We start from the raw sequence: 25,851 nt of genomic DNA, 5'->3' as shown, positions 1-25,851 counted from the left end.
AAAATCCATTTCATTCAGAAACATAAAATAGTAAAACTTTGAAGGTTTCATTTCTGTCCTTCTCTTTATTGGTTGCTTTTCAAATTTGATTGTGTTCATTGGTCAAAGAATTCTTATTTTTAAATTGCTGACTCAACCTAGCAGCCTGAGTTGCTTTCATTATCATTAGAAACGTGGCTTTGCAATAAAGACGAGGTTGACTATTTTGTGGTTGATGGATGAAGCAAAATGGAATCCTTCAACCCTAAAGATGAAGGCATCAGGCACCCTGGAAATTGGATACAGCTTAATAGCCCAAGAGAACAATTTTCAGAACAGAATTCTGATCTTTTCCCCATGGATAAATCAGCTTTACTCAGCTAAGAGTGGGGGAAATATATTTTGGCTAGTTAGAAATTCATAGACTAAAAGAATCTTCCTGAAATGTAGTTGGGTAATAGATATTTTGAAAATGAGATCTTAGATAGGGTTAAAAAGGCTTCAGGAAAGAAAGATTAATTCATTTTTGCTGTTTGTCCTTGGAATACCACATTTAGCTACTCTGGGGCAATGGTTGAGAACATATTGTAATAGCCCCAACTGTAGAGTAGACTTTAAAAATGGGTTTCCCTTACCCCCAACACATGAGAGTGGAAGAGAAGTGTGTGGGAGAAGCTGAGATATGTGAGGGCTATCTATCCTAGGATAATTTTCTGGGGAATCAGTCTCAGTCTATTAATTCAATATACTGAATAATAACAATAATTTACTGGGCACTCCGTGCTTGTCCATGCTTCACATGCATTATTTCACTTAACCTTCACAACTCCACTCTAGGTTGGTAGTCATAGACCCATTATACAGATGAGGGGCCTGAAGAACAGATAAAATGACTTGTCCCATGGGTCATAGTGAGTAACAGCAACTCTATTCTCACCCAAGCGCTTGGACTCCAGAGCCAGTGCTCCAAGCACTGTATTAAATAATTAGTGGGAAGCAAGTAAAAGAACAAACTCAAAAAACAGGCAAAGATCTTTGGCAGAAAGGTCACAAATCATTACCGTGCTGTTCCATTACTCTTTCTTCCCGTTTGACCTTTATTGTCAGCTAACTCCAATGCATAAATTTGGGACACGTATTCATTTATCTTAACACTTTCTTTTTTTTTTAAATTTGTTTGTTTGTTTGTTTGTTTTATTTATTCATGAGAGTCAGAGAGAGATAGAGAGAGGCAGCGGCAGAGGGAGAAGCAGGCTCCCCGCCTAGCAGGGAGCCCGATGCGGGACTCGATCCCAGGACTCTGGGATCATGACCTGAGCCGAAGGCAGACGCTTAACCATCTGAGCCACCCAGGCGTCTCAACACTTTCTTTTTTTCCAGAGCACACTATACGTCTTTATGTCCCTGGTGGATGGTATTTAACGTGACAAAAGACTTTCCACAGGCTTCTGAATTCTGGAGAGTTTCGGTTTGCTGTGCTGAGTCCTCAGGAAAAGGTTTCAAACTCAAAGTGGCGCCACTGGCTCACACTGGCCCCACCTTTACCTTTTAAGCCTAAATAAACGCAGAATGGTGGAGTTGGGATGGGTGAGCAGTTGTCACAAGGAGCTGGTGTGATATCAATACTATATAAAGTGAATGTACATTCAACCTGAAGCAATCAATGGACTCGCCCTTCCCTCCTAAGTTCCTGAAGCCAGGGAAGCACCTGGGAAAGTATATGCAGTTATCAGGGTCCCTTGATGAACTGCATCATGCATCAGTCTGTGAATTAGATACTTATTTCAAATTTAACCTCATGAGTTACATAATAGGTAATACACCATCTATTACATAACTGTTATTACACAGGGGATACAGATACATCTATAAAACATTCCTGTAAGCTAAAAGGGTAAGAATTGTTCGTAAATTGCTTTCATGACATTTTTATGCCTCTAAAGTCTGATTAATTAATAAGTCCACATTTTTATAAGTTCAAGAAACATAAATGTTGTCAAAGCATATGATATTTTCAAAAATTTCATCGAGAGAAATATTCCCTAAAAATTTATGAGATTAACATTTTTTTAAAAAAGGAGTGATCAAGACTTTTGCTGGTATCTCTATCACATTGCTGTTTGTAACTTGTAAGTATCCTCCCTTTGTGTTTCACCAAGTTCTGTTTTCAGGCTGTGAACTTGGTGGCAGGGGCGGTACTGAATTAAATTTTCTGATTTGCACCTCACCCAGAATAAACCAGCAGTGGTTTTTTTTTTTTTTTTTTTGAATAAACCAACAATGAGGGGAATGCTTTCTATTCAAATCGGTGGTCTTTCTGTTCTCTTGCCGAAGAGCTCTTTCATGCACCATTTTGTGCTTATCCCCTTTGAAAACAATGTGGTGTGTGGGGATGATGGGAACTGTAAGACACTCAGTCTCAGGAGCACAGATGGAAATGTAAACAGGAAACTAGTGGGGAGTTAATTGTTTGGCATCTGGCACTGGGGTCTAGGAGAGGCAAACAAGCCATCTCACCACTGTCTTTTGACAAGATAGGGTTGCCCCCTGAAGACAAAGGTGGAGAATGGAGTCCCTCATTCTTATGCCTGCTACAAATGATTCATTGTTAGTAGCTGCTAAAGGCAGAAGGGACCTCAATTACCCAGTACATCTAGGACAGAAAAAAAATGTAACATCCTTTCCAGATCCCCAGATGCCACAAAAAAAAAAGGGAATTTTTCCATTGTTACATCAAAATGGGGTTATATGATAAATGTCCTTTTGGTTTTCTTGCCTTCTTTGTCTTCTTCTTCTTCTTTTTTTTTTTTAGACTTTTCTATCTCAGATTGTAGTTTTAATAGAAGACAACTACCACTAAATCTCTCTCTTCCTGAGTTCTATCCCTGGTTCAGGTGGAGGTCACTTTGCCTGGAGAGAAGATTGATTTCTCTTAGGAGAGGCTCAAAGAAACAACATCAGCTCTTACATTCTCATTCATCATAAAAACAAAGACTGAAGTAAAAAATTTGCTGATATGTTTAGGGGAGACAGAGACCAACTGTGGCTGGGAAACTGAAATCAGAATAGTTTTGATACACTAGTTAACATACGGAAAAGCAGAGTTTTCTGGAAATAGGACTTGGGCACCCTCATGGGATTGTTTCAAGTCAAAGTGTTTTCTGACAAGTGAGCACGGCTATCTTGAGAGCCAGCATGTACTGTCAGAGAAGGGAAGCTGGGAATTGGGAGATGTGAAATTTGCTGGTTCAAACTATCAGCTCCATATATCAACTGTTGTCCAGAATGAAAGGAGCAACTGACAAAGCAATCCTTCTTTGGCCCTGAAGTTTGATTGATTGGTTGATCAAGTTGGGAGCAAAAATTTGCTGTCAGGGGGGAGAAAGGCAAACTCGAAATCCCAAACAAGGTTTTGTTTAGGACTCTTAAAGGTTACTAAGATACAGAAGATTTCTTTTTCTATTGTTTTCCCACCTAGTGGAAAAAACATTTATTTAGGAACCATGAGATTTGGATTCTAATTCCAGTATTATCATTTAATTGTGATTATGAAAAAATGATGTAATGTCCCTGGGCTTTCTTGTGGATAAATGGAGTAGATTGGCTTAGATCAACATTGAGGTCCTTCCAGTTGTAGAATGCGATCATTCTAGTTTTTGCATCAGATTCATCACAGGAATTAGAAAATACAGATTAAATCAAAATTGGACTCCCCATTTGTTATACTATGCACTATTCTCAGATATCTGAGGCAACATCATCTGGGTAACAACAATGTTTGTTGTTGTTTTTCAAACAATTGGATAAATAAATTTTTATGGAGTAGGTGAAAAATAAATTCCTAGCTTCAGCAACTTAATAGCTAAGTGCTTATGAGTTGAAGATGAAAACAAGGGAAGATGAATAGCTTTTTGCTCTGACTCTGGCATTTATGACTTGCTTGGTTGGCAAACTGAGCATATCCTGAGTTAAAGTGAATCAAGAGTGACTGGCTCATACCTTCTATAGCAAATGGCTTCCCCACGGTTAGAAGTTTGCAGTCAGCATCTATTGACACTTTATAATCCAAAAGGGCTTTGTCCATGATGAAGGCGTCTAGTTTCTCTGGATCATTCCTATATTTAAGACCAAGAGAAGAAAAGAGAAAAATGATTCATTAATAGACAGGAGGTTGACAGCTGGCTTTTGTTTAGGGGACAGAAACCTGGAAAGAAAGGGCAGCCCAAGCTAGGTAGCTGCTGACTCAGCCTTGTTGACATCTCACTGACGCATGGAAAATAGACCAGGGGAAACAGACACTCTTCTAAGACAGCATGACATCTTTCCAATGAGTTTATCTACCAATTCCTTTTATTACTTCTAAATCCAACAATAAACCCAGAGTGACTGAATTGAATGGGAAGGTTCATTTCTCTTACATTAACTGAGTGACTCGTTTGTGCGAGGCACAGTATTGATTGTTCTCCACACACTGTATCACTCATAATGGCTGTGAGGTGGGTGGTATTGGTATTATCCCATTTTAGCAGATGAGGAAATTGAGCCTTCAAGAGTCAAAGTAACTGGATCCAGGTTACATAGCTAGTAAGTGTGGGAGTCATGTGATCTCATTAATCAATATGTGGAAATTTTTATTTCTTTCTGTCATGATCACTATCATATTCTTCAGCAATCAGGTATCATTTCATATTTAGGAATACATAATAAGGAAATACAAATATGAGATCTAGCAGTCCTGGGGAAAGGGAGTTGAGAGGTCTCTTTAAAGTCCATGGGCTAGCATTCATTACCTGGAGGGGGAAGCATAGGTAATAGATCTTAGTGATCTGCTCTATTAATATATCTCCAGAGGTTCATGTTTCACTCCCATCCTAGGAGGCAATTCAGGCAGGAATCATTTAAGGTAGGTGTCCCTGGCTTGTTATCAGTGAATCAGATGTGGACTGGGCTCAAGATGCCAACAGATGCCTTGTGCATCCTTCATGTGTTCTCCCCATTTTTTAAATATAGGCACAGAAACGGTCCAGAGGAAGGTATGTCTCAGCACCGGCAGAGTTCCCAATTACAAAGGAGGCAAGGAAGGGGGCATTTTAAAAGGAACCGTTTAAGCTGTATGCAATGAGTCTTGTTTTCAGCCACCTCAAATCCTTTTTGGAAAGGTGTAGGATATACAGCCATTTAAGAAAGGCTTTCTGACCTCAGGACTATCCAAACATCTTGGCAAAGAGAACAACTCTTCTCTATTCCATCTAGACTCAGTCATTCCTCTCTCAGAGCCAAAAATGAGTCTATTGGAATTCATAGAGTGGAGTGGCCTTAAACTCAGAATAGAACAAGGCTAGGGCCCATCAAAAATCTAAAAAAGAAAGACACACTTAGACACGTCATCATCAGTCCGAAGGAAGTACATATTTACATGGATGGCTCTGTCTGGGCCATACATTGACACAGAGTAAATAGGCCAACTTCCCTTTTCTTGATGCCAGTGACCATTGCTTCCTCTTTCTACTCTTCCAGCCTATTCAAAATGCATTCCCTTTTCCAGGGGTATTGGATGGAAGTCATAATGAGATCTGTGTTTAACTTTAACCAAAATAAAAAACATCTCCCAGCTCCACAGCTGTGGGAAGCTTCAGAAAGGGTTGAGGATGTGAACTGTCTCCTAGGAGCTGATGATGAGGAAGCTTAATGGAATCTTGGCAATAAAATAAAAATCAAGCTGAAAGATGTTTCTCCAATAAAAGTTTTACTGCCACAGTAACAAAATGTACCTTGGGAGCTACACAGCAACTAGTCACCACTTACCAGCACTCCGCAAATATTTGAAGTAGCAATGGCAATAGAAAAAATTGGGGTTCAGTTTTTCTAAGCAATAATTACTGAGGTCCACTTTCAGTGGTATCCTTAAATAATTACTCCTGATTTTGGACTGCAAAGTGAAGTTAGTTATGACAGGTCTCTCTTGCATAGGAAGGCAAGAAGCAATTAGCTCACAGACTCCCATGGGGCCCTGAATCACTGGTGAGGAAGTGGATGGGTGTGACCCAGGTATAAGCAGCTTTTAGACTAGTTGAATCATCCTTCCAGTTGGCAGGTTCCCCAGGTGTTTCTCCCACTATGGAATCATGCTCTGCCTTTTTGAGAATTCATTTAATCATACATATACCACAAAATAATACATATGCCACCCTAATACATATGCTCATAAGTGACTCTGGAGGTGTGTTCGGCAGGTTAGGGCTCTGGGATATCAGGGGGATAATATGAGGACTGTGGTTTCTTGGAGTGGTGGCTAAGAGCATAGGCAGTGACTGGGACCAAACATGGAGAGAGAAGCCCAAAGACAAGAAGTCAAGAGGGCACGAATGGTAAGTTCTGCCTATATTCCAATGTCACCTCCACCAGCGAATCACCTGGAGAGCTTGTTAATATGCAGTCTCCGGGATGGGGCCTGGCAGTCTGCATTTCTCACAAACTCCCAAGTGCTAATGGGAACGTGGATGCTGCTGGAACATAGACTATTCTTTGAACATCAAAGACCTACTTTTCTGTTGTGGTTCCTAGACTGTCCTGCAACAGCAAATGGATTCTAGAGACCTGGTTCTAGTCCTGACTCTGCCACTTGCTGGCTATATTACTGTGGACAAGTTGCTTCCTTCAGGTCTCAGCTTCTTCACTGGTGCCTGCTTTTCTAATGACTCCATCTCTCCAGGCTAGAGTGGGGACAACCCGGAGTATTGGACCCTTCTCAGGTGAAGCCTCCAGAATAAATGAATACCCTGAGTGGAGGGACCTGGGGACTACCACGGTAGTGGTGCATCTCGCTCTTTTCACACTGCCAGAAAGGCCCGCTTTGTCAGCGATTACTGTCTAGCGGGGAGCCATTGCCATCCCCCTGACATCTTCTTCTCTCTCTCAGCCGTGAATTTGACTGAAGAAGAGAATACAGAAGAGGAGCTGGAAGGCAAAGGAGCACTCAACTCTGTTAGAGAAGGACTCTAACATTTTAATGTTCTTGCAAAACCAAAAGTGCCATTTCATAGTGCAAAAGTAGCATTTCATCCTACATAACTTTGCAAATCTGAGAGCACAAGCCTTCCTCTCTAGACTCTATAGAAGTCCATAAGGAGTATTAGGGTCCTGTCACCAGAGCTCTTCAGAAACATATTAGCTCTTACGTCTCATACAATTATTTATTTGTTTCCCTTCTCCCCTAAAAGAGAATTTGAGGTGGCAAGTCCTTCTGTCCATTGGGAAGATTACTGTGGTTGGCCATAGGTAAAACCAGAGTCCTAGGGCTGCATGAGTTTAGGGATTGGGGGCTTGGACATGTGTCCTTGTCCTGGGACTATCAGGCACAAGGGAGAGGACTGCTCACCCTCACACTGTGGTGTGGTGCTTATCCTTCTCCCAGGCGGACTAGATGAGCAGATCCATAACTACACCACCCTCCTTTGCATTCAGCTTTGCTGAATTACAGGCTCTGATAATCTGCCATGGCAATGTGATTGCTCTTGATTGCTTCTCATAAATTCTGATGAGAAGGATGCAGGCATGGGAATCATTGCCTTTTATCTTATTTCCCGTCTACAGGAAATCTCTAAGATAAATTCCATTTCCTTGTGGCAAGAGGAGACAGTCCATGGGCTTAGAGATTCACTGTGAAGGAAAGGGCTGCTTTGGGACACTTTATCCTTTGGCCACATTCCCTGAGTGTTTGATCATTTCAGCACCATTGTTTTCTCAAGTGATGTCAAGCCAACATTTACTTCCCCCACCATCTGCTACACTAATGCCCCACGGGCACTTTGAGCAAAGCTACTGCCAACTGGGGACGATGCAGGTAACTAGTAATCTAGGTCACATAATTAAATGCACACTATTCCATACTGCCTTCTCGCTCTTACACAGTGTGAGGTATTACTGAACACACAGTGGGTATACTTAGCTGTCATTTTAAAAAACCAACAAATACAGTAGCTAAGACTTCTCTCTCAGTGAGAACTTTCTGGACCCAAGAGGTTGACACTCACTTCAGATACTCCACTCCATCAGGGGTGGCTGGTACATTGTACCTTCTCATATACTCATGCATTTCTGGGAAGCTTTGCCTCACATAATCTTCAGCACTGCTTTCCCGGACAGTTCCAAAGCGGAAGCCTTGAGAGGGATGATGTAGCTATGAGGGAGAAAGAAATGTCTTTAATACAAATTATTCTTAGGATTGTTTTCAAAAATTATCTCTTCCATCACTCTTTGGACTTGATTAGTGATTTAGAACTTTTCAAACACACAGCGATATAAACACCTACACAGAAATGTACAGACATGGACATAGTCTTTCATACCCCGGTTTTCACATAAGTAATTGTTCCATCTTCAGAAGCAAATGTATGGAAACAACAAACATAAAACAGTTTTCTGCTTTATGCTGAAACTTATCAGAATTCTTTAGACACTATAAATTGGCATGCAGAACCAGCCTCATTATTATAAATTGCATATTGGAGAAAGTATAAAGACAATAAATTAAAGGCTGTGCTTCTCCTTGGTTAGAACTACACAAAGACCAAGTTAAAACCCTGTATCTTGAGACTGGAACACACCTGACCCAAAGTAGTGAATACATCCCTTTTATGTTTATCCATTTTATGCTGTATTTTAAGTTTGTTGAATTTATTTTTCGTGTAATTATGAAATTATCTCTTTCCTTTAGATAACTGTAACTGTATTTTCCAGTGCTGAGTCATGCTACATATTTGCCCAAATGGAATGGGATATAAGGCACTTAGGAGTCACAGAGGAGAAGGGCAGCCGGGGTAGACCCACTACTATAGTTCTCCAGGGTATAGGACCTTGCAGTGAGAAGTAGCACATGTGCTCTGCAGAGCTTTTCTGTCACTAAAGGATAATAAAGATATAGCACATGCAACATTATTATTTATGAAAGGTGTACAGAAGTGTTAATGTAGCATCTAGACTTAACATTATTTCCAATATAAGAATGAATTGGGATTGGGCTGTGTTATAAAGAGAGTTGAATATCCTGTAGTCAGGAGTATTTTAGAGAGGCAACTTCTCCACAATTGTCACATTAGATTTCCTGCACTTCTTTGTTCTACTTTATGTTAACAGATTTGATGTCATTGCTTCTGACTTGAAGTCCTGGGACAGGAATCCATGGATGGGCTTTGTGGAGTTTATAAAGCTCCTGAAATTGTAGGCAGCATTTTATGTAACTATGTTTGTAATTGTCTTCTTTTTTTTTTATTTATTTGACAGAGAGAGACACAGAGAGAGAGGGAACACAAGCAGGGGGAGTGGGAGAGGGAGAAGCAGGCTTCCCGCCGAGCAGGGAGCCCGATGCAGGGCTCGATCCCAGGACCCTGGGATCATAACCTGAGCCGAAGGCAGACGTTTAACGACTGAGCCACCCAGGCGCCCCAACACCTACTCATTTTTTAAGGCCAAGATCAAGACTTGGTCTTTGAAATCTCTGGTCTTATCTCGCTTCACTCTCCTATCTTGAATAAAAACAAAAACAATTTACTGCTTATTTATTGTGCTGGTACAGTATCTTGCATGTACATAATATGTAGTCTAGCTATTTATGTAACCATATTTCACACTTCTCATGCATTACCTCTTTGATCCTCCCAAGAAACTTAGGAGGTACTTCTATTATCTTCCTTTTATAGATGAAGAAACTAAAGATCAGAAAGTTTGTCATTTGCCCAAAGTTATAGAGCTAGTAAATGGTGGACCTGGGATTTGAACCCAGGCAGTCTGATGGAAAATAGTGAGTTTTTGAACACTGTGAACATCACTTCTGATACTATGTTATACTGACTCTTGGTATGGTCATTACAAAACTTGCTACTTATGTGTCTGGCAGTGAGCTAAGGGCCTTAAATATTTTTAATTCCCACAATAATCCTGCAAGATAGATATTTTCATGTTTTACAGATTAAGATGCTGAGGTTTGGGTAGTTAAAGTGACAAATTCTCAGTTAGTAATTAGCAAGACTCAGCCCATGTTCTTTTTCCCAACATGCAGACTGAATTACTTATTTGCATATCAGAGACCTATATGACACTTGGCACCTGACAGGTGTGCTATATGTGTTTGCCAAATTAACTCACTTTACACTTGTCTTATTCTCTCTCCACCCACCTGACTTCTCTCAGCTTTCAGCACTTCCCTAACTTGCTGTCTGTGCGGCACCCTCCTTCCATAAGCCTTCACAGTACACATAATTTTCTTTGCTAGAACCTATCACAGTTGCACTTGTTAAATTTTTTTTTTACAGAGAGAGAGAGCACTTGCATGAGTTGGGCAGGAGGGGCAGAGGGAGAGGGAGAGAGAGAACCTCAAGCAGGCTCCATGCCCAGCACAGAGCCTGATGCGGGGCTTGATCTCATGACCCTGAGAGATCATGACCTGAGGCAAAATCACGAGTCAGATGCACTTAACTGACTGAGCCACACAGGTGTCCCTGCACTTCTTAAATTTAATTGTGTAACAGCTTAATGTCTAGACTTTCAGCTTCTTCACTGGACTGGAAGCTGTGTGTGATGAACATGTTATGAACCACTGTATCCCAAGGCCTTTTATCATGTAGTTGTTCAATTAAAATGCTTTACAAATGATCGATAACTATTCTTTGAACACACAGGGAAGTGAGGGCTTTGTCATCCCACTTAGCACAAAAGGAGCTAACAATTTAGCTTACAGCTCTGGCTTTTGAAATGAACCCTCCTTTTAGGGTATAGGGATCTTAGACCAGTAATTAAAATACTTTTGTCTTATATATGAAAAGAACCCCTTTTAGAAGTCCGTTTCCTCAGGGCACCTGGGGGGCTCAGTCCGTTGAGTGGCCGGCTCTTGATTTCAGCTCAGGTCATGACCTCAAGGTCTTGGGATTGAGCCCTGCATCAGGCTCAGCGGGGGAGCCTGCTTGAGGATCCTCTCTCTCTCCCCCCTGCCCCTCCCCTCGCTTGTGCTCTCTCTCTCTCTCTCTCTCAAATAAATAAATAAATCTTAAAAAAAAGAAGCCCATTTCTCACATTATTCTGGGACAGTAGTTTTATGGCCTTTGAACTATTTCTAGGCAAACCCTGACGCTCTTTTCTCTGCTGAATGCATTAGTACTTCATTCCTTCCTATGTCATGGGATGGAGTCATGAACCAGCAGATCCAGGCTCATATTCCAGTGGAGAACTAGCCCTTTGTGTTTCTTCTTTTCCACGCCTTTCAGTTTGCCTTTTGCTCATGGCCATGGCTCTGATGCCTGTGAAGGGAACAGTTTTGAGGTTTTGAGAAGGGAAATTTCCTTCAACACTAACACAAATAACCAAACTCCAATGGGAAGAAGTATTTTATTAGCCTGACAGGGACCCCACTCTACGTTGGAGAAACACTGCCGACCTCTTTGGTCCAAGTCACCATCATTTCTGCCCTCTGCATACTTCCTCTCTTCCCCTCCATTCCAGTCAGAGTAATCTTGGAGCCCAAAGCTAATCATTCACTCATTTGCTTAACACCTATCAGTGGCTCCCCATTGGCCTTGGGATAAATGTGGCCTTCTCAAGGGAACTCCATGATTCAGCATGACCTTGCTCTGTTTTCTTCTGTCCAGCCTCATCTCCCCACTCTCCTCCTGGTCCTCTAAGCTTTAGCAGTTCTCTCAGTTCTTCCAACATACACTTTTTGCTTGACCAGAGCTCTTGCCCATAGTCTTCACTCTGCCTGGAATGCTCTTTTTCTCCTCAACCCCACCTTTCCTTTGTGTAGCTCACTCTTAAATATTGCTTTACCAGAGCTTTCAGAGACCCCTAGACTAGATTAGGCCACCTGACACGCTCTCCCATTATGCCCTGCCATAGTATTGATAAAACTTGGAATTATTTGTGCAATGTCTGCTTTTCCTATTAGCTTGTAAGTTCCCATGAGGGCAGGGCCCATGCCTATCTCATTTGAGTACTCATTAAGTCATCAACAAATACTAGCTACTATTAAATCTATCATCATCATCATGCAACAAACACAGTGCCTGGCACACAGTAGTTGCCTGATAAATATTGGTGTAATAAGTCATCATTACTAACATAAAATTTCCTTAGGTTAGACACGTTATATACTTTTGTCACACTTCATGTTGTCTTTCTTTCCTCTTAAAAATTATTTTTTTCCCTTGAATTCTTATCTTAATTCTTTTGAAGCGATATATTCTTTTTATTTCTGTGTGTGAGATTCTAATAGAAAAAAATAATGGGCTACTCAGGCAGTCACAGGATAATGGAATCAGAAAAGGGATCTATGAAGCAATTGATGCAACCCGATGGGCCAGCACAGTCCATCCTGTGTGTCTACGTGGTGTATAACTTGAACAGCCAGGGACGTCAGGAAGCCTGCATCAGGGAGGGACGGTAAAAGCTTACAAAGAGCTAAAGCAGTTGTGTTACATTACAGCTATCACCAGGAAGTCCCAGGGAGAGGAAAATCTCTTTAAAGTTTCAGCTAACCGTTTCACCAGCTCTTCTAGTTCTGTTTATATTTGTTTCAACCTCTTCAGGCCTTGGGGAAATATCTAAGGTTAAACTCTCTATTTGTATGTGAACTGTTCGGTATTAATGGAATACTGAACTCTACCCAGAGCACCTGCATGGAGAATAATCAGACATGCGTTCTGCAGAAAGCAGAGAAGTGGCTCAAAACAAAATGGAAACAAACCCAAGGAACGATCAAGGGGCTATGTCCAAGGAGATATGATGCTTTAGATAAAAAAAACAAAAACAAAACAAAAAACAGTCTAAATGCTGGGTATTTTCATTTATTGTCCATATTTGTATTTATCTGAGATTGTACTTTAAGAAATGGAATGTAATGTTTAATGTTCTTCGGAATTGGGTGGACAGGGCCATTCTTAATCTCCCCAGCGGAATGGGATATACTAGCTATTGAGACCATAGATCCTCCCCATGCCATTATTTTATCCACTTAAAACCTGTGGACTCAATAATATGGAATGGTCTCAGAGTTCTGAAGGGCTTTAAAAGTCATCTACTATAATCATCCACTGATTTCTGAATCCTTTATGGCAAAGCTAAACATACTACCTGGTATTTAAGATGTAGATTCTGATTCATTAGGTCTAGGTTGGAGCCTGAGAGTCTGCATTTCTGATAAGCTCCCAGGTGATGCTGACACTTGGTTCACGCTAGTCAGACTTTGAGTAGCAAGGCTTATTTATAACATCACTATTAAGTGCCTGTTACATCTCTGCTTGAATGTCTTCAGAGAAAAGGAAGTCACTCCTCTTAAAGCCTATCTTCTGTATAGGAAGAATGACTCTATGTCCCACCTAGTCAGTCTACCCATTTAAATATATAATAATAATGAAATAACAGTGAATATTTTTGTGTATTTACTATATCTTGATACATTTAAATCTAATGAGATTGTTACTTTTATTATTTATTATTATATATGAAGGGTTAAGATTTGGGGAGATTCAGCACATTGTACAAGACCAGCAGAAAGTGATAAATGAAGATTTGAATCCGACTCTGTGTGACTTGAAGCCCTCACCCTATCTGGCCCTACATTCTGCCTTTACAGGCTTGTGTTACTGTCCAAATTTTAGCTTTAACTAACGCAAACCTGCCTGTGCTACAATTTAAAAAACTATTTTGGTTCTTAGAGGTGTGGCCATATAATTTATATTGCGAACTAGGGCACTTCTCCCAAAGGGGTCACTATTGATTATTACAGAGGCAACGGGCACATTAAGACTATTCCCAGCAAACAGTGATGTGTGTTCACTGAGTTATTACTCACGCTCTGAACACTGGAATACAGAACAATGAGGCTGGAAACAATGTTCCCGAGCCTCGCTCAGTCTTTCTCTAATGTGAATTACTGAATACATTTTATGTTGTAATTCGTGTGTGTGTGTGTGTCATTCCTATTTTCTTCTACAAAAGCTAGGCTCTCTATTTACATTTGAGCATTTTACTTCCTCTCTTTTCATTTTTAGTCTGAAGCCCTCTATGTTAGGTCAGCTTATCTCTAGTCGACAACATTCTTTGACATCATGTTTGATTTATACGAGCTTTAGTCCAGGTGCTTCTGACAACTTGAGTCATTGCCTCAAAACCCTTGCATAGACTAGAGGTTAGCAAACTACGCCGCATGGGCCAATGCCAGCCCGTCACTTGCTTTTGTAAACCAAGGTTTATTGGCACACAGCCATGCCCATTGATTTACATACTGTCTACAGCTGCTCTTGTCCTACAACAGTAGAGCTGAGTAGGTGTGAAAGAAACTATATGGTTTCACAAAGTCTAAAATATTCCTATCTGGCCCACACGGAAAATGTCTTCCAGCCCGTGGTATAGACAATATTGACCTAACTATTTCATTGATTCCCGTATTTGAAATGTTACTCTCCATTCTAAAAACCCATCCATCACTTATGGGATGCCACCTTCGCAGGTGAATGGACAGAGGTAGGTCTGACAAATCCCAGCAGGCTTCCTGGCACTGCACAGATTTCGGCTTTGGAATGACCGCACGTCTCCCGTCTAGCTGCGTGGAGTATCCGTATCCCAACAGGGGGCCCGACTTCGACTGTCTTTTGTTTCTTTTTAGGGTCAGTAATAGAAAAACTCTGGTCACAAAATTTCAAATCAAAGCATTAGTATGACACTTGGACTAATTTGGAATTAAATCTTAAATCCAAGGGCAGAGTACCACCAGAGCAGTCTCCATAGACCTGAAGTCAGAACTGGCCAGGGACACATCCACTCACGCTAGCTGAGTTTTTCCCTTTGTCTCGTTCTCTTCTTTGCCACTTTCCTCCTTCCTCATCCTTTAGATGCAGCCTTTGTGTATCTGTCATCTCATCAAAGCTGGAGTTATTTATGATTCCTATAGTATTTCTTTCATTATTGTAATAATGGTAATAGCTAACCCTTACTGGATGTTTCCTTCATTCTAGGCACTGTGCCAAGATCTTACATTCATCACCTCATTTAATCCTTACAGCATCCTTTCTGGGTATGTATAATCATTATCCCCATTTTAAAGACAGGGGAACTGAAGCTTAAAGTGGTTTAGCAACTTGCCCAAGGCCATACAACCAGAAAATGGCAGACCCAGGAACTGAATCTGGGGAACTCATACCATTAATCTCTAGTTTATACTGCCTTCAGGAAAGATTCTCCTTCTCTGAAAAAGCTATAGGTCTGATAGGCATTCCTCAAGACCATGGTCAATTTAATGCAAACAAGTGCCAGCCTAAAGAAATAAGACAGAGAGCTGATACCCTCCGGGTTTCTGAACAAGGTATCTATCACAGTTATAGCAAGAGCGGCAAAAACAGCAACATTTGAACTGTGCCGTTTACAAAACTCGCTCATGCATCTTACTCCATTCACAAGGCACAGGCAGTCTGATGGTTTCTGTGTTCTATTTATAAAAGGTAAAAAACAAGCTAGATGGATTGGCCAAGCTCCCGAAAACAAGCACATTCATCCTGCATCCCTGGGTGGGGGGGCGGGCGGTAAAATGCTTGTGCTCAATATCTAGCGGTCTTGGGGTGGCTGTGGGAGGACTGAACCCTGCTCCTTCCTCCCCTACCAGCACTCCCACATCTTCACGCACGTCTCTGCTACCACACTGGCCATCTGAATGCTTCCCCCCCGCCTCTACGTAAGCTACTGGTGGGGTCTAGGGACTGAACTTGAAAAGAGCTGCCAAAGTCGGGGAGGCTATAAAAATACGGAGTCTAGGCTGGACGACATGCTACAGATCATTTATTTTTATAGCTAATAATACAGGTAGCTTCCATTTATTAAGGCACTCTCTGTATGTCAAGCATTGTGCTAAAACCTTAACTTGGATTATATATTTCAAGCCTCAAAACAACCTTATGAGGTATGTACTATCTTCTCCAACTTTCACACAAGAAACTAAGACTTGCGTTTAAATAAACTGTCCAAGATCATTCAGCCAATAAGCATAGAGGAAGGTTCCGAACTTAGACTCCAGAGTCTTTGAATCTAAACATTCCCCTATAGTACTTCTTGATCAATACTGTAAAGAGATTTAGGTCCAGAATGAGAAGAGTGAAGAAGGGACTTGCTCCAGGTCCCACAAATAAGGCAAAGGTGATCTTGAAAAACCTTAAATCAGGCTCAAATATAATCCTGTCGAGTGACTAATCCCCTCCCCAAATGAATATGGCTGATAAAAATAATTATTTCTTCTTTTTAGTATGCTATGTTCAACAACACTTCCCCAACTACGATTTATGAAACTGTAAGTTCATAAGTTCCAGTCTTTTTTTTTTTTTTTTAAGATTTTGTTTTTAAGTAATCTCTACACCCAACGTGGGGCTCAAACTCACAACCCTGAGATCAAGACTCACATGCTCCACCAACTGAGCCAGCCAGGCGCCCCTGGAAGTTTCTGGTCTTTATTTCCTTCTTTAAACAATTAAATTTGTTCAGCAACATGCATGAAATGGCATTGCAGTACTCATTTCCTAGGCCTCTGGAAGTCCATGGTGTATTTCTGTGTCAGGTATAGTAATACAAGGGGAGAGCCCATTATGGGTTTTTCTTGTTCTTTTGTTTTTTCCTATTATCATGGTTTTTATAGTATCTAGCCTTCAGACACTAGAGAGACCAAACCAAATAATTATAGGATTTCTACAGGGGAATTTGTAGCTATTCTACTACACATGTTCTACCTATGTCTTTATTTCCTGTTCCCTTTCTCTCATGGAAGTCTTTTTGGCTTCTTCTCTGGACCTAGTCTCACTGCCGTATTCTATTCATCTGGACTGCCTCTCCTATTCAGTTCACTGAGACCCTTCCAATTGTCTTATTCAAAATCCCCCCCTCCTTTTTTTAAAGATTCCATTTATTTATTTGAGAGAGAGAGTACAAGCAGGGGGAGGGGCAGAGGGAGACGGAGAAACAGATTCCCCACTGAGCAGAGAGCCCGATGTGGGGCTTGATCCCAGGACCCTGAAAAATGACCTGAGCCGAAGGCAGATGCTTAACCTACTGAGCCACCCAGGCGCCCCTTCAAAATCCCCTTCTAATCCATTTTATGTTCCGTGATTTTTGGAGCAAAGTCCACTTCTCCCTTATATGTCAGACGAATTATTTCACTACTGATGCTACCCACACTACCGGTGTTTCCAAATGAAGAAACATGGAATAATCAAAATCACAACGGTGGTGGTGGTGATGATGATGATGGAGCTCATCACCTGCCACACACTGTTCAAATGCTTTACACATCTCAACTTTCTAAATCCTTACACCAAGCCTACGAGGCTGATTCTCTCATTTTATCCATTTTATAGATGAGAATCCTGAGGCACGGAGCAACTAACTTGTCTAAGGGGGAGCCCGTAAATGACAGAACTGGGCAGTCTGTGTGCCTCTATTGTTTTCTCTCTCAACCACTATGGTTTTACCGGCTATCCCCTTAACTGCTGTGACCCATTATCTGCAAAATGGTTACTTGAAAGAGTTCAGCCATTGTACATGGACCCAAGAGCTGATTCCAGGAGATTAATTAGCTCTTAACAATCTCTTAATACCCATAGCTGTCATTTATTGTGCTGATTATATATATGGGCCCCCCACATTCATCATCTCATTTCAGCCTTCCTATACCCCTATGAGTAGGTTCTGTTAATAACCCCAGTTCATTGGTGGGGAAATGAAGCTCAGAGACATGAAATAACTTTCCCCTGGCTCTTCAGCCCATGCTCTTGGGAGTCCGTTGTTATACATACTTATCAGCTGACTCTAGAACCCAGCTACATGTAAGATACTGTCTAAATGGGATTTTCAAAGGTAATGCTGATCATTATGCAATGGTCTAGAACCATAATTCCTCCAAAGACGTGAATCCACTGTAAGTGGCAGAATTGGGGCATGAACCAGGTCAGCTGAGGTCAGAAGCAACACCTTTTACGGAAAAGGGGAGGATTCCTTTAAGCCCATGGCATCAGAATAACCCTGGCTTTTTGTTTCTGTAATTGACTGGCTACCCAGCCAAACTTCAAGGTGAAAAATGACCTGTGGACTGTGGAACTCAAACTTCTCACTTGAGTCATTGCCCATCACCAGGAGTACTGTACCCTGCAGACTGAGCAGGCAGTAAGGTCCTCACTGAACCTAGAGTCAGCAATTCTGGGCTGATTAAATGCAAATGAATGAAAACAGCTATAAATTTACCCCCAGTCTAGTGATGTAAGCTTTTTGGCACAACTCCACCCAAATCCTTGTGGCACAGGAACTTGTTTTAATGCCAGTTTTTACTTAATTATATAGCCCAGAAGAATTAAACATTAAAGCATGTCCAATTTGATCTTCATTCAGGGTGGGGTTGGGTGCAAAAGTACCATAGGAGGTTTAGCCTAAAAGTCAGTAATCCCACAGCATGGGCCCCAGGAAACCAGCCTCTTTGAGAAGCTGCTAAAGCAAAACATCAAACAAACAAAAAGACAAGCTACTGAATAACAGCGAGAAAAGAAATCCTTTCCTTCTGCTTTATTTTTCTCCTAGGCTAGCCCGTGGGGGTGACTTGGGCTGTATCCAATAATTTTATTTGCCATGGCTGAATAGGCAATCTGTCTTTGCTCTGGAGCTCAGGGAATCAGTGATGGAGCCCTTGCGGTGGAGGGGCTCTCAAAGATTCAAGCATTGATTCTGAATCAACGTATCCAAGAGAAGATGCCTCTCCTCCCACCAGGGCATCTTGCCTGTACTGTCGCTCCCAGTTTTCCCACTTGAGACCATCTCCCAGTTAATGACTGAGCTGGTGTTTGCTTATCTTTCTCTTCTGTTTAGCACATTTGCTCCCGTTAAATGAATCGCAAGAGCAGCCCAACCAGAGTAGCATTTTGCTTTGTGAGCTAAAAGCACCAGAGGGCGGCAGTCAGCTGGGTTAAAAACGCATTTTCGTTCTTCTTCTTCGGCACACTGGAGAGAATTTTCATGCAGCAGTTAAAAAAAAAAAAAAAAGCATGCAATGATTCATAAAGTTTGCAGTTGAGAAAAATGAGGATCAGCAAGGTTAAGCAATTTGGCCACGCTTATAAACCGCTAAGTGGAGCTACGTCGTACGCACATTGGACACACGAACTTGTCCGCTGCCGCTGCCACTACCTGAATCTGAGTTCTGACCCCACTCGCTTGAGTCATCCTCACAGCAAACCGGCAGAAACTGGCTTGGTGCAAACTAGAAGAACAGATCCATGAACTGTCTCTAGTGATTCGACGGTAGAAGTAAATGCTTAGTAGGTGTTTGATGAATGAATATGCCCATAGCGTAGAGAAGTAAAAAAAAAAAAAAGCTGACTCAGAACTTGCAAAATTCATGATGTTAATCTATACCGAGTTTAAAAAGCATATGTTCCAAAACAGGTTAAATGTATTTTGTCAGTTTAAAAAAGTAATTGTAAGTGGACGCTATTTGTTTTAAAATCATCATCTGGTACATCAGTATACATTAAAAATAATGAACTATTTTTAACTAAAAATATTGATTTAAAAAATCTGTTTAGGGGCGCGTAGGTGGCTCAGTCGATACGCGTCTGCCTTCGGCTCGGGTCATGGTCCCAGGGTCCTGGGATCGAGCCCCGCATCGGGCTCCCTGCTCTGCGGGAAGCCTGCTTCTCCCTCTTCTACTCCCCCTGCTTGTGTTCCCTCTCTCGCTGTGTCTCTCTCTGTCAAATAAATAAAATCTTTAAAAAAACTTAAAAAATAAAAAAAATTAAAAACGTTTCCTTATTAAACCCCGAATTAATACTTCCTTCCTCTTTTTAAAAAATTTTTTGGGTTTATATTCTGATTGGTAATATTCAGATAAGCAGGCTCATTTGCAAATGAACCATTTCTTCCCAGAATTATAGCATGCTAGACCTAAGGTGATGTTAGAACCATTTAATTAATAATCTTTAATTTGCAGATGAAGAAACTAGAGTTGACCAAGGTTAAATGAATACCCCAAGACCACAGACTTGACTATGGCAAAGTTGAGAGAAGAACCTAGTTTCCTAGACTCTTGAGAATATATGTCATGCAAACTAAAATAATGTTCAGTGAACACACAGATACTTAAGAATGAAAAGTGAATAGAAACAACCCTGAATATCTGGATTAATGTTTAAACTATTGAAATGGTAATTATGGAAAAACTTAACTAGTTTCACTTTATAAAAAAAATTTCCAAAACATAATAATTTACATAATGCTATAAGTAATACATGAATCTATTATCACTGTAAAATAATGCAAACAGAAGTTTCATGGCATAAACCATTATAGTATCTCTTTTTCCTCCCTGATTCTATTGCCTCCTCTAGAAGTAGCTGTTGCTGATATTGTAGTGGTTATCATGAATATTCTTGTGTTTACCTTGAGCTCTAAGGGACTGAATTTGGTATTTAGAGGTCCTTTTTTGATTACAGCCTAGAAAATGTACTAGCCTTGTTTGAGCTGATCGTTTTGTTTAAGGAACATGAAATAGAAGTTTAAGTTTAAATGTCTAGTTAGCTGGTGTATACAGAGACACACCGATCTCTTCGATTTCCATAGTAACTTTCTTTGTTATTTCTCTATTTATTCTCAGCTAAAGAACTTCAAAAACACCTTCTATACATATCCTCCCCAAAACCCTGGGATGTCAAGAGGGAGGAACTGCTGTGTTCTTCATTTATTGAATAGAAAACTAAACTCTAGAGACATTAAGTGTGCACAGTCTATTAATTGTATTCATGGCTCTGATTCTTCCCTTTGCCATGTCACCATGAGTGCCCTCCTTCTTTGACTCTGGTTCTGGCCAGGTGACTGACTTTGGTCCCTGGAATATTAGCAGAAATGATGCAAGCACAGTCTTGGGAAAATGCTGGTATCTTTCTGCTTTGTGCTATAGCCCTCTGCTATCACCATGAGAAGGACATACCTAGATTAGTCTGCTGGAGGATGAGATATGTGGAACAGAGCCAAGTAACCTTACCAAGTATTGAAGCAACCCCAGATGAGCCAACAGACAGCTGACCCCTAAATATGTATGTAAGTGAGCCCAGACGCGGTCTGCTGAACCTGGCTATTTTGAGAGCTACATAAATGCTTTCTGTTGTATGCCACTGGGATGTTGTGTGGTTTGTTATATGGTATTATTGTAGTAAGAGGTAACTGACAGAGTGGTAACAATTATAAATGAAGATCCAGAAATTTAACTAAGATCTTCTGTCTCTGAGCCTAGTGCTCATGTCATCTGGCCCAATTTTTGCCTTTGCACAATTACCTGTGTCTGAAGTTCCCGTTTTCCCTTCCTCCTAGTCTTCCTAGAAAATCCAGATTAGATACATATCCTTTTAAAAGCCTCTCTGACCTTCCCAAGAAAGAGTTAACTATCCTCATGGGAGCTACTTCTCCCTTTTACATATTTTTATTATTTCACTAATCACTGTGTGGCATGATTAGTTGTTTACTTGAATGTATTTCTTAAGGGAATATGAGTGTCCTTGAAAACTGTTTTAGAACCCACCACAATGCCTCATCATTAGTTTTGGAATTAAATGAATTGGTAGGAAGAACGTGGAAGAAGAAATGAATAACTTCTTGCTAAAAGTTTTCAAGCATATTTTGATTTAGTCTTGCCTGCCATCTCAGTAAGGATCCCTGAGTCAGGTGATAGGAAGAACAAAGAATTCATTGATTGAGCATATATATATCATATATACCGTGTCCTAGTTGATGGTCACTAGGACTAATATAGGTCTCTATTCTTATAGAGAAAAATAGTTAATGAAAAGCAAACCACAGGGGCACCTGGGTGGCTCAGTCAGTTCAGCGTCTGCCTTTGGCTCGGGTCATAATCCCAGGGTCCTGGAATGGAGCCCCACATCGGGCTCCTTGCTCAGCAGGGAGCCTGCTTCTCCCTCTCCCTCTGCCCCTCCCCGGCTTGTGCTCCCGATCTCTCTCAAACAAAAAAATAAAATTAAAAAAAAAAAAGCAAACCAGATAATTACAGATTAGTGATAAATTGAAGAAAAGAAGAGAAAAGATGGTATGATGAGACAGAAAGTCAGGTGGGGAGGCCACTTCTGCTGGGCGGTCAGGGATACTGATATCCTCACTGGGTACTTAATGATGAACACAATTCCTTTCCTCCTTTACTGTGGTGTTTTAATCTCAACTTGATTACACATTTTCTGAGGACAAAAATTATATGCAATCTTCTTTATATCTTCCACAGACTCTAGGCATGGAGAATAACTTGCTGGCGGATTTATTAATCTGATAACGAGGGGGCATAATAAGTTCATTGTGTGTGTGTGTTCCTTTCAGATTTTAAAATTTATGCTACTTGCTTGGAGGGTTATTATAAGTCTGTAAATTCTACAAATAAATTTCATATTCCTTGGTAATATTTCTGGGCTTCTTCCGAGATTTCCTATTTAAAAATGGTCACAGGCTTTATTTTAAAGATGTATGTCAAAGCATAAATCCTGAGTGCCATGAATGTTGGCTGTAATTCTTCCTGGGGAAGTCAAGGATGCATTTGGTCTTGGCCTACTGTTAGAGGTCTAAGAAAAGTAACTAGAGTGCATCCTCAGCCCTTGTATTAGATATAATTTGTCCTTCTTCATTCCTCTGGTCACCTACAACTCTGGAGAATTTAGATTTAACAAATAATCACAGAATATTGTCAGAGGCCTGCAATCTGCTCAGGGATTTTATATGCATTATCTTATAACTGCCTAAGGACAGTGCTAGGAGTAGGTACTGTTTTCATTTCTACTTAAGTGAGGAATTTGAGGTTTAGAGTTTAAGCACCTTGTCCAGGATCACAAAGTCCAGTTATAAAGCAGAGATAAGACTCAAAGGCAAGTTTTCTGACTTGAAACAGAATGTAGAGAACTTTCACTGGTTTTTGGCAAACGTTTATCAAGTGCCAGGCTCTGCACTAGGTTCTGGAAATACATAATCAAAATGGCATGGGCCAATTCTCATGAGATGCTTTCATGTCACCCATAAACCTCAGAAGAAGAGAGAAGAGAAGAGAAATTGAAAGAAGGAGGAATAGGTTTGAGGTATTCTCTGTCACAGTTTGTCTGTTTAGAAAAGGAATTTTTGCATTCAATTCCCCAGACAGCCAGTAATTGCCAACATCTTCCTCCCCGCCGAAGGCACAGTCCCCTAGTGATGCAACTGACCACCAGCTGATTACGGATGCCAGGCAGTAAATGCTGTGCAATGCCCTATGGCTGGAGTTTTCATGCTTTTCCCAACCTCCATGGACCAGGTTCGCCTGGGGCTTGGGCAGGCTGGTGAGCTCTCATATTTTTCTTCACTGCAAACTAGTCAAGTCAACGTGTTTTTTATGAGACTTGGTTTTCCATCAGTATTTAGTTTTTATGTATTCAAACTTTCCTCTAATATGCATAATTGCTGAAAGAAAAAGGCTATAGAACAGCCATGAATTATGGCTTTTAGGGAAATGAACACTGCAGTTAATGTTGCAAGACGGCTTCCATTATAATCCCGTTTTCACATCCTTATGATTTTTTAGGGGAAAGGGAGAATTTTCCTTTGAGCTAAAATTTTCCATGGTTTGACTCAGCCCAAGGTGATTTTGAAAAATGAAACACTTGCACAATGTTTCCATTTATTCTTGAGTTATTGTAGTTGGAAAATGCTGTTCATTTGTACTCCAAGTATGATTAATGCATAAAAAATTCCAAGTATGAATGGCTATTAACACTTCAGTCTTTTATGACACTTGTTTCAGAGGTCAGCTAGATTCTTTCTATATATATTATTTATTGCAAAATGGTTAAAATATTTGTTTTCAGAGTTTCATTGCAATGTTTGATTGGCACACAGCTTTTCAGAGAGGAAATAAATATTTAGGTTACCTTTAATATTTTTAAATTTATGATGAACTCTAAAGTAACAAAATACATTTAAAAATAATTTCTGTGCCTTCTGAACTATATTAATCAAGCTTTTAATTTTTTAGCTCAGGTCTTTTTTTTAGAGGGGGGAGGGGCAGAGGGAGAGGGAGAGAGATTCTTAAGCAGGCTCCACAGGAGCCCAATGTGGCGTTTGACCTCACAACCCTGAGATCATGAGCCACCCAGTGGCTCAGCACAGTTCTGTTTTAAGTGTCTCCTGTAAATGGCACATTGTTGAGACTTTTTCTAAAAATGTCACTTTCTTAGTGAAATCAACTTTCAAGCAGAATTACTAATAATTACCATAAAGCCAAAACCAATTCTTCCTATATCTAAGGATTTCTATTTAGAATTTGGGGCACGTGTTTAAGTCAGTATTTTGTCCTATTGGTTTGTGTCTCTAATTTGATTTTTCCTCCTACCTATTATTTGATATTCTGAAATACAGTCTTTATTGTATCTAATTTTCATTTAATGTGTGTGACTTTAGAGGATTTATTTATATTTAACTATGCTAAAACTGTCAGTGTACCCCTTCACAAGATAAGAAAATATGTATGTATAAAGTGTGATACAAATGAAAATATTATCACTGCAAAAAATAATTTGCAATGATATTGAAATAATTTCAAATGATATTGAAATATTGTTGCGAGATGACTTGTGTAGTCAGTAAGTCTTCCCTGCCTTTTCCATTTGGTGGCAAACTTTAGATTCTCCAAAATGAATGACATCTTCCCTAGGTGACTGTTTCACATTAAATAACCTCTTCTTTTAGAATCTTGTACCTATTGTTCCATTCAACACAATATTTTATTTTAATTTTAATTCCAATATAGTTAACATAGAGGGTTAGTTTCAGGCAACACAATATTTTATGATCTTATCTGATTTTGTCATCCTAATTAGTTACTCCTTGAATATTATCTCTATAGTCTTTGAATCTTATTCTTTTTTTTTTTTTTTTTGCGACTAGAGATGAGGCAGTTTATAAAAAATGGCCTAGTGTTGGGGCGCCTGGGTGGCTCAGTCGTTAAGCGTCTGCCTTCAGCTCAGGTCATGATCCCAGGGTCCTGGGATCGAGCCCCGCACTGGGCCCCCTGCTCGGCGGGAAGCCTGCTTCTCTCTCTCCCACTCCCCCTGCTTGTGTTCCCTCTCTCACTGTGTCTCTCTCTGTCAGATAAATAAATAAAATCTTAAAAAAAAAATAAAATGGCCTAGTGTTAAAAACAGACACATAGATCAATGGAACAGAATAGAGAGCCCAGAAATGGACCCTCAACTCTATGGTCAACTAATCTTCGACAAAGTAGGAAAGAATGTCCAATGGAAAAAAGACAGTCTCTTCAACAAACTGTGTTGGGAAAATTGGACAGCCACATGCAGAAGAATGAAACTGGACCATTTCCTTACACTACACACAAAAATAGACTCCAAATGGTTGAAAGACCTCAATGTGAGACAGGAGTCCATCAAAATCCTAAAGGAGAACACAGGCAGCAACCTCTTCGACCTCAACCGCAGCAAGTTCTTCCTAGAAACATGGCCAAAGGCAAGGGAAGCAAGGGCAAAAATGAACTCTTGGGACCTCATCAAGATAAAAAGCTTTTGCACAGCAAAAGAAACAGTCAACAAAACCAAAAGACAACCGACAGAATGGGAGAAGATATTTGCAAATGACATATCAGATAAAGGGCTAGTATCCCAAATCTATAACTTCTTAAACTCAACACCCAAAGAACAAATGATCCAATCAAGAAATGGGCAGAAGACATGAACAGACATTTTTCCAAAGAAGACATCCAAATGGCCAACAGACACATGAAAAAGTGCTCAACACCACTTGGCATCAGGGGAAGAAGAAGAAGAAGAAGAA

The 25,851-nt window shown here is 40.4% G+C and overlaps 1 protein-coding gene across 1 annotated transcript in view; it reads right to left on the bottom strand.

Moving 5' to 3' along the window:
* The window catches only part of GRIN3A (glutamate ionotropic receptor NMDA type subunit 3A), a 152,979-nt gene that overhangs the window by 41,853 nt on the left and 85,275 nt on the right, over positions 1-25,851 (bottom strand). The window contains exons 4-5 of the mRNA XM_035016184.1: positions 8,013-8,158; positions 3,979-4,094 (exon numbers count right to left, since the gene is read on the bottom strand). Of these exons, the coding sequence (XP_034872075.1) occupies positions 3,979-4,094; positions 8,013-8,158 (262 nt within the window). The remainder of the gene's footprint in view (positions 1-3,978; positions 4,095-8,012; positions 8,159-25,851) is intronic.

This window comes from Mirounga leonina, unplaced genomic scaffold, assembly GCF_011800145.1.
Source record: "Mirounga leonina isolate KUSES-001 unplaced genomic scaffold, KU_Mleo_1.0 Mir_170, whole genome shotgun sequence".
Lineage (NCBI taxonomy): Eukaryota > Metazoa > Chordata > Mammalia > Carnivora > Phocidae > Mirounga > Mirounga leonina.
Note: the sequence above shows the minus strand (reverse complement) of the source record. Positions and strands in the feature narration are given on the sequence as shown.